Source organism: Medicago sativa, chromosome 3 (genome assembly GCF_051527215.1).
Source record: "Medicago sativa cultivar Bolivia chromosome 3, Bolivia_mono, whole genome shotgun sequence".
Lineage (NCBI taxonomy): Eukaryota > Viridiplantae > Streptophyta > Magnoliopsida > Fabales > Fabaceae > Medicago > Medicago sativa.
In genome coordinates this window covers 94,223,607-94,233,575 of record NC_140751.1, presented here as the reverse complement: position 1 = coordinate 94,233,575, position 9,969 = coordinate 94,223,607, and the positions used below count along the sequence as shown (strand labels likewise).

General features: G+C 35.8%; 1 protein-coding gene across 2 annotated transcripts; it reads left to right on the top strand.

Annotated features, from left to right (window-relative positions):
• The first annotated feature begins 549 nt into the window (after positions 1 to 549).
• LOC146942182 (uncharacterized) lies at positions 550 to 6,614 on the top strand. 2 transcript variants are annotated; one of them, XM_085756134.1, is made up of 2 exons: positions 550 to 1,797; positions 6,307 to 6,614. In XM_085756134.1, exons 1-2 carry the CDS (start codon positions 651 to 653, stop codon positions 6,351 to 6,353), a joined length of 1,194 nt encoding a protein of 397 aa, XP_085612260.1. In that variant the 5' UTR covers positions 550 to 650; the 3' UTR covers positions 6,354 to 6,614. The 2 variants fall into 2 exon arrangements, 1 of the variants encoding a protein (XP_085612260.1); XR_015032605.1 differs by lacking the exon at positions 550 to 1,797 and adding an exon at positions 5,171 to 5,362.
• Positions 6,615 to 9,969: the final 3,355 nt, after the last annotated feature.

Genomic DNA, 9,969 nt, shown 5'->3' with positions numbered 1-9,969 from the left:
GCAGATAATGTCGGGGAAGTCATTGAGTCACTCGGGGAACCGAAGGATTGAGTGTCTGGAGGAAATAGGAGATGCAGTTTGGGAATTGGATATGGTGTCCCAAACACTGATATGCACAGGAATAAGTAGGACAACCATAGGAATCGAAAAACTAGTTATCTCTCATTATGTTTAATTAGTTTGACTTAAATATGACGTACTTTAACTTGCAGGTGTTTGTAAAATATTTAACTAACCCTGACAAGCCTGAGTATGTAAGCCTAAGGGCAAGATAATTAACGTCGTGTAGAATATATTGATGCATATTTTATATCCTTGTGTTTTATTTATTTTTATGTTTTACGATCAAGAGCTAAGACTTTTATTTAAAAAAAAAATGCAAGAAAGATATTTATTTAAATTAAATTTTTAGTAACCAAATTAATTTACTAGTAAAAGTAAGTTTTATGAACTTAATTCGCGTTAGGCACTTAAGTATTAAGACGTAACACCATTTTCTAATGTTATGGAAAATGGGGCGTTACATTAGTGGTATCAGAGCACGGTTGATTCTTTCGGGAACGTTAAGAGGATGTCTGTACTAATTACGTTTGTTTGTACTAACTTTGTATAGATTATTATATTATTTAATAATTAGGTTCTAACCAATTATGACTTTTAGGAACCCAATGACTCGTAGAAATAATCATATAGAAGCCGAAAATGGAGAAGCAAGCAATACCGAAGGAGGTATGGGAAGAGCTATTCAAGCTATGGCAGAAATGGCAGCAACCATTGCAGAACAAACTGCTGCAAAGGCTGAAAGGGATATTCGAAAGCAACAAAGGGAAGAAAGAAATGCTGAAAATAAAGGATTGGTAGATTTCAGACGTCACGATCCTCCACAATTTCTTGGAGAGACCGAACCAGAGAAAGCTGACTTATGGATCCAAGAGATAGAAAAGATATTCACTGTGTTGAGGTGTCCTGACGAAGTAAAGGTAACATATGCATCTTACTTACTATTGGGAGATGCCGAATACTGGTGGAAAGGAACTCGCAAGATGATTGAAGCTAACAATCAAGATATTACTTGGGAAATATTTCGTACGAAATTTCTCGACAAGTATTTTCCTAGAAGTGCTAGGACTGCAAAGGAACAAGAATTTCTGACCCTGAAACAAGGAGGAATGACGATTGGAGAATATGCAGCAACGTTTGAGTCGTTGGCAAAATATTTTCGTTTCTTTCAGGACCAGATGTATGAAGATTGGCTATGTGAACGATTTGAAGGTGGACTGAAGCATAACATCAAAGAATCTGTCTTGCCACTAGAAATTCGTCAATTCCAACCACTTGTAGAAAAATGCAGGAAGATAGAAGCAATGAAGGAAGGTGGAATCAATCGAGGAAGTGTGGGCGGACCATCTAGGTCTAAATATCCAACTCAAGGGTGGAATCATAAAGGAAAGCAGCCGTATAAAAAGCCTTACTCTCGAACTGCGAGTAATAATCAGAATCAGCGACCCTATCGTCCAGTTACATCAGCCATTGGAAATGGATCAAACCAAAACCAGAATCAAGAACTCACTCGAAGGTGCTACAAATGTGGAAAACAAGATCATTTGGCTAACACTTGTCCCGAAACAGGAATAAAGTGTTTCAAATGTGGAGATATAGGACACATGGCCAGGGAATGCAGGAACCAAAAAGTTGAACCTGTGGTGAACAATGTGAGAGTTACAAGGCCAAAGGAGAAAGGAAGGGTTTATACTCTAAGTGGTGTTGAGGCTTCTCAATCTAAAGATCTTATACAAGGTAGTTGCGATATGACGGGTAATCTCTTAACTGTACTATTCGATTCTGGAGCAACTCATTCTTTTATCTCAATAGATCGTGTGAAACAATTGAGTTTGTTTGTAACACCACTGCCTTTTGATTTAATCATTTCTACTGCAACTGCTAAACCCATAGTTGCAAACACTGTTTGTTTAGAATGTCCTCTTGTCATCCACAATAGGAAATTTCTTGTTGACTTGATATGTTTGCCTTTAACACAATTAGATGTGATTTTAGGCATGGATTGGTTATCTTTCAACCATATCTTTTTAGATTGTGCACGTAAAACTGTAGTGTTTCCTGATTCTGGGAATTCCGAGCTTATATCTGCTAATCATGATATAACTTCTTCAAAAGAAGGAGCTCAAGGGTACATGTTATTATCTTCTGTAGAAGTTGCGAGAGAAAACGTTTTGAACCAAGTCCCAATAGTGAATGATTTTCTGGAAGTATTTCCAGAATACGTTCCTGGTTTACCCCCGGTAAGGGATATCGAGTTTTCGATCGATCTAATCCCTGGATCAGGTCCGATCTCCATCGCACCATATAGAATGTCACCTACTGAGTTAGCAGAGTTAAAAACCCAACTTGAAGATTTGTTGTCAAAACAGTTCATTAGACCAAGTGTATCACCTTGGGGAGCTCCAGTACTGTTAGTGAAGAAAGAGCAGCATAATTCAGTTTGGGAACTGATGGGATTTAGAGATGCAATGGGAGAGTTTGTATCCCAAATAATTTAGAAACGAGGAAACTAATTTTAGACGAAGCACATAAGAGTACATTGAGTATTCATCCAGGAGCAACCAAAATGTACCAAGATTTGAAGCTAAGGTTTTGGTGGCCCGGAATGAAAAAGCAAGTGGCGGAGTATGTTGCTTCATGTCTAACATGCCAAAAAGCAAAAGTGGAACATCAAAGACCAGCCGGTATGCTTCAATCGTTGGACATTCCAGAATGGAAGTGGGAGAGTATTTCGATGGATTTTGTTGTGGGATTACCGAGAACCAGACATAATTTTGATTCAATTTGGGTTATCATAGACAGATTGACCAAATCAGCACATTTCTTACCAGTAAATATTAACTACAATGTGGAGAAGTTAACTGAGGTTTATATCAAGGAAATCATCAGATTACAGATTACATGAGGTTTACATCTCACTTTTGGCAGAGTTTACAAAAAGCATTGGGGACAAAATTAAGATTAAGTTCAGCTTATCACCCTCAGACGGATGGACAAACTGAAAGAACAATTCAATCTCTAGAAGACTTGTTGAGAGCATGTGTTCTAGACAATAGAGGAAGTTGGGACGATCTACTACCATTGATCGAGTTTACATACAATAATAGTTTCCACTCAAGCATAGGAATGGCACCTTATGAAGCTTTGTATGGGAGAAAATGTCAGACACCGTTGTGTTGGTATCAAGATGGAGAGAGCATCTTGTTTGGACCAGAAATTGTTCAACAGACAACTGAGAGAGTTAAACAAATTCGCGAGAAGATGAAGGTTGCACAAAGCAGACAGAAAATCTATTCTGATCAGAGAAGAAGACCTCTTGAATTTCAGGAAGGAGAACATGTTTTTCTGAGAGTCACATCAACGACTGGGGTAGGTAGAGCTATTAAGGCCAGAAAACTCACTCCAAAATTCATTGGGCCATACCAAATTATTCGTCGCATTGGTCCAGTAGCCTATCAAATTGCTTTACCTCCTTTTCTTTCAAATATTCACAATGTGTTGCATGTTTCACAATTAAGGAAGTATGTCCCTGATCCATCTCACATAATTGAACCCGATGAAGTCCCGTTAAAAGAGAACTTGTCATACGAGACGTCTCCTGTAAGGATCGAAGATAGAAGAATCAAACAACTAAGAGGGAAGCAGATTTTCTTGGTCAAAGTTCTATGGGATCAAGTAACCGGAGATTCAACATGGGAGTTAGAGGATAATATGAGATTGCAATATCCATATTTATTTCGAGGTATACAATTTCGAGGACGAAATTTTTTAAGTGGGGTAGTAATGTGACACCCTATTTTTTTATGCATTATTTAGTGTGTTTTTGCGATATTTTACTCTGAATTAACTGTTAATTAAATTCTTTTTAGAGAGTGAATTTAGGAAAAATAATGTTATATATTAGTACTATAATATCATAACAAGCTATGATAAAAATTTCAGCTTAAAATTCTACCGGATTTCGGACAGTGATTTACTCGACTGTATAAATTTTATTACTGAAATAAATAAATAAATATATTTTTGAAACCAGAAAAATATATATGATAGAATTATATGATTAATTATATTATTTATGATTTTTTTTAAAAACAGAATTGGATAAGAATATACAGTTTACTGATAAGAATTACTAGCATTAGCTTATCCATTGGCGTGGCAGATACATGAAGGTTACTTGAGTATATCTCTTACAGTGATTAAACTAAGGACGTGTTGCTTTGTTCACCATAATAGACTACACTTATTTACTTATAAATAGGCAATTGGTACTCCTTATTAAATCACAAAACCTGCACATACCATATAGCAGAACAAAAAAACTAAGGTAAACTCTTAGTTCTCTCTACTCTTTTTAACTACTTTGTTTAATATTCCAAAAACAAACTAGTTCTTTTATTCCTTTGTTTTGTTTGTATTATTTTAGTCCAAAATGTTTCTTCCTGTAACTTAGCTAACCACTATAAAATAATTTGGCCTTTCAATAAACTTTTGTTGAAATTAATGTTATGCCTTAGAGAACCAAAACTATAAATCTCACTAGATCTTCACAAATTAACAAAAATAATGAGTTATGTTTAACTTAGCCATATTTTTAGTGATGGAGCTGATTAAAAGGGAATAGTCATTTTTTTTGATTAGTAACAAGAAATTATTTATTAAATTTAGGAGTTTAAACACTTGACTATATTAATTATGTAAATTTAATTAAGTTGTATCTATTGATATATATATAAATAAATTAGTACGTATGAGAATTTATTTTTGTAAAGTTTTGATAACTCATAATTATTTTTGTAAGATTTGGTTAAAATTAATAGAAATCCATCATGTTAAAATTTCTAAAGTTATAAGAAAGAAAGAATAAACTGATATCACCACTTGTATTAACTAGTTCATTGTAGCTATTGGAAAAATTGTCTTTAGAATTTTTTCAATGTTCATGCTGTTACGTTCCAAATATATAGTTAACTCTATAATTCTTAAATATTTAGCATTTAATAATTAGTGTTTATTACAATGATAGCTAGTTAAGAGATAGTTATTTTGATGAGTAATTAGGTGTTGAAGAAGGTGATTATTCAAAGATTTGAAAAGCTCAAAGGTAAGGGTATATACTTTAGGGAACGCCCAAGAAATATATGTATATTATTAGTTGTAATTAGAAGATTTGAGTACTTAATTTTAATAGTGAATTCTCCTAAATATATGTCAATTTTAAATAAAATTTGATTATTTATAGCGTGTACTGAACTAATCGACTTTTTGAGTTACAGGTGGATTATGTTCATATTAAATCCATGTATGTATTTATAATTGTAATATACTACTATGTATTTATAATTATGCTGTGTGTTATCATATATTTATTTTGTACTAAATATTGATCGTGACCTATTAATAAATTTTACAAACTAAGCTAGTGTCGCTATGTTTCTAACATGGTCTTATACGCATAATATAATATTATTCTTATTAATTTAATTACTTAATTTATATGAGTAATAATGAAATAAAATAAATAACAATAAATTGGTTGTTGATGAAAATAGTTGTGTTGAAGATTTACATAACTAATAATTTTTGTAAAGAGTAATACAGGTTGTTTCTTATAATACGATAACGTATATAAGACTGAGGATAGGTTCGGTTGGGTCGACTACAGACCTTCTGGGGATCACAGGCGTTTTGAACTCCTACCAATAGTTAGTGATGGCTTCTCTAACTGGAGGAAATCATAATACCCGACGCAGTGATACCTGACTGTGCAGGACTATCTATAATAAGGTGCAGCGATCGGGCCAGAATGGTTGGAGTAGAGATTGTATATCTACTCATTGCAAACAATCATGTTATGGCAGTTGAGACGGCCTTACACTCATAATAGAGGTCTCCATGGAGTAGGTTTAACCAAGAAGCTACTAGCAAGTCAAAACTATAAACTTTGTATTGATTATGATAAAGTGTTAAGTGATCTTTGTTTTTGACTAACTTTGATGTGCGTGATTGCCATAAATTTTTGTGTTCTCAATTGATTTATATTTTCTTGTGATTATTTAATTTCTATGTGGTTATTTAAATTTTTGTAGGATTTAATAGTGAAAGAAATTACATGTATAATTTTGTTATATATTTCTTTATTTGAAAAACATTATATGTAACTATAAAATATTATATATCATCATGTAATATTATTAAGCATTTAGTTAACCTTGTGTGCGAGTATTTCACCCTTACAATTTGCAGATAATGTCGGGGAAGTCATTGAGTCACTCGGGGAACCGAAGGATTGAGTGTCTGGAGGAAATAGGAGATGCAGTTTGGGAATTGGATATGGTGTCCCAAACACTGATATGCACAGGAATAAGTAGGACAACCATAGGAATCGAAAAACTAGTTATCTCTCATTATGTTTAATTAGTTTGACTTAAATATGACGTACTTTAACTTGCAGGTGTTTGTAAAATATTTAACTAACCCTGACAAGCCTGAGTATGTAAGCCTAAGGGCAAGATAATTAACGTCGTGTAGAATATATTGATGCATATTTTATATCCTTGTGTTTTATTTATTTTTATGTTTTACGATCAAGAGCTAAGACTTTTATTTAAAAAAAAAATGCAAGAAAGATATTTATTTAAATTAAATTTTTAGTAACCAAATTAATTTACTAGTAAAAGTAAGTTTTATGAACTTAATTCGCGTTAGGCACTTAAGTATTAAGACGTAACACCATTTTCTAATGTTATGGAAAATGGGGCGTTACAGACATAAGTTAGGAAAAGTAGTACGTACGTTTTTGGAGAAAAAGGGAGAAAAGTCAGAAAGAGAGAAGAACCAAAGGAGGGCTGCGATTCTGCTATTATCAGGTAAGGGTGAGACTAATTTTCAATATTATTAAGGGTATAATTCTATAGGATGAATTTAGCATGATTAGGTTAAGTTTTGGTGAGCATTGAGAATTAGGTTTAGGATCAATTTTGATGAATGAATCAAGAACAGATGTTAGATTGATGCAAAATTAGTGTACAGACCTTATATATGACTTAAGATGATAATTAGATGCTATTTGGATGAAGGAATCATGAATATAGGTGAAAAGTTGTGATTTTTAGGTTTCTGGCCGTACTGACATTCATCGCTCGCATCTGCGAGCAAGAACACTCGCAACGGCGAGCTAGAACCCAGAGCTCGCATCTGCGAGCAATGCAACTCGCAACTGCGAGTGACCTGTAAGCTCGCAACTGCGAGCAGAATAACTCGCCACTGCGAGTAAGGACTTAGGAACCCAGAATGCACGCTTTGCTCGCCATTGCGAGCAGAGTTACTCGCCACTACGAGTTAGGCTGTTAGTTGCCCAAAATTGTCCCGATGCGATCCCTTCGCACGTGTAGTCTTGAGTTGACCTTAGAATTAAGTAAGAGAGCTGTTAGGATGTTTTTATAGACCTTGCAGTCTGTTCAGGTGACTGAAATTAGAAGTGTGGTTGCATGAATGTTATAATGATGCTTTATGGTATTTATGTTGATGTAATTCATACCTTAAATGATGTTAACGCATTCAAATATTATTAAATGTTGTATCTTGCTGCTGTTCCCTGCTTTTGACTGTTAGTGTCTTGAAGTTGCATGAGTCGGCCTATGTTGTAGAATTCAAGGAGTGGTCCATGATTATGAGTCGTATGAGTTGTTTATGTTGTAGTCTAAGTTGTTGGAAGTTGAGTTCATTGCATACTCATTAAAGTTGGGGGCTTTAGGCCCGGCAGCCATTGTGCTCATTAAAGTTGGGGGCTTTAGGCCCGGCAGCCATTGTGCTCATTAAAGTTGGGGGCTTTAGGCCCGGCAGCCTTTGTGCTCATTAAAGTTGGGGGCTTTAGGCCCGGCAGCCTTTGTGCTCACACGTTGAAGAGCCTATTATGCTCATTTTGTTGTTGAATGGTACCACATGCATTTGCATATCAAGAAGTTTCATGTTGTTTAAGTTGTCAAGTTGTTGTCGAGTTGATAGAGTTGCATGGTCAAAGATGAGTCGTGTTGTCAAGTTGTTGTTGAGTTGATAGAGTTGCATGGTCAAAGATGAGTTGTGTCGTCAAATTGAGTGTTAAGTTGATTATGATTTGCGATGAAAATTAGTAATGGTATTTGATGATTGTATTTGTTATGAAATGAAAAATATGCTAATTGTTAATTGTTGATATGTTATTAATGTTTAAGTTGTTAAATGCATTTTATTAGATTATATGCTTAGTGTATTGATTATGAAATCTCACCCCTTCTGCGTATATGTTGCCTCGACCGTGGGTAATGTGCAGGTAATAAAGATTAGAGGCGTTCGTGAGTGGACTCCTCACTTGGTGTTTAGGTGCTCTGATACGTAACGGGATGGGGGCTTGCTTTTACTGCTATTCCTTACGTGTCTCTTTTATGAACTAATTTATGAGATTTTCCAATACGGCCTGCGTGCCAAGACTTTAAAATGTTGAACTATTTTCCGCTGCAACAGTTTAAGATTTTTCATGATGTTGAATTTGAAGGATAATTATTATTATCTGTTTTGAGATGTTAAAGTAGTGTGTAGCATTCCGTTATGAATTAAATACTCTGATTTTAAATGAAATTTTTATGTTGGGAAAACATGGTGTTACAATTGGTATCAGAGCAGGTCGGTCCGTCCGGCCAAGTAGTGAGTCGAGTTGTGTCTTTAGGAGTTGGAATACCACTATTATGATATTCTAAATGTTGTGTGTTGTGCAGAGAAGAGACCTGGAGGCTGCGAATCTTATTTGCTATAAGAGGACTAGAATGGCTGGAAGAAATGATGCTGCGATTGCTGCTGCTTTGGAAGCTGTAGCCCAAGCTGTGGGACAACATCCAAATGCTGGTGCTGGTGCGAATGCTGATGTGAGAATGTTGGAGACCTTTCTGAGAAATCATCCTCCTACCTTCAAAGGAAGGTACGACCCTGATGGAGCACAGACATGGCTCAAGGAGGTTGAGAGAATTTTCAGAGTTATGCAATGTACTGATGATCAGAAGGTGCGTTTTGGAACGCATATGCTGGCTGAGGAAGCTGATGACTGGTGGGTGAGCCTCCAACCTACCCTAGAGCAGGATGATGCAGTTATTACTTGGGCTGTGTTTAAGAGAGAGTTCCTCAACAGATATTTTCCTGAGGATGTTCGCGGAAGAAAAGAGATCGAGTTCCTTGAGCTGAAGCAAGGAAACATGTCGGTGACAGAGTATGCAGCAAAGTTTGTGGAGCTGGCTCAGTTCTATCCACACTACACTGGGGACAATGCTGAGTTCTCTAAGTGTATCAAGTTCGAGAATGGTTTGCGTGCTGATATTAAGCGAGCCATTGGTTACCAACAGATCCGTGACTTTTCTGCTTTGGTGAGCAGATGCAGAATCTATGAAGATGACAGCAAAGCTCATTATAAGATTATGAGTGAGAAGAGGGGTAAGGGCCAACAAAGTCGCCCAAAGCCTTACAGTGCTCCTGCTGACAAAGGAAAAGGAAGAGCTAATGATGAGAGGAGGTCAAATAAGAAGGATGCTGGTGCTGAGGTTGTTTGTTACACTTGTGGCGAGAAAGGCCATAAGAGTAATGCTTGCACTAAGGATATTAAACGGTGCTTTCGTTGTGGCAGTAAAGGACATACACTTGCAGAGTGTAAGCATGCGGACATTGTGTGTTTTAACTGCAAAGAAGAGGGTCATATTGGGTCTCAGTGTACGAATCCGAAGAAGACTCAGACTAGAGGGAAGGTGTTTGCTTTGACTGGTACTCAGACTGAAAATGAGGATCGTTTGATCAGAGGTACTTGTTATATTAACAATACTCCTTTAGTTGCTATTATTGATACTGGTGCTACACATTGTTTTGTTGCTTTTGATTGTGCTTCTAAGT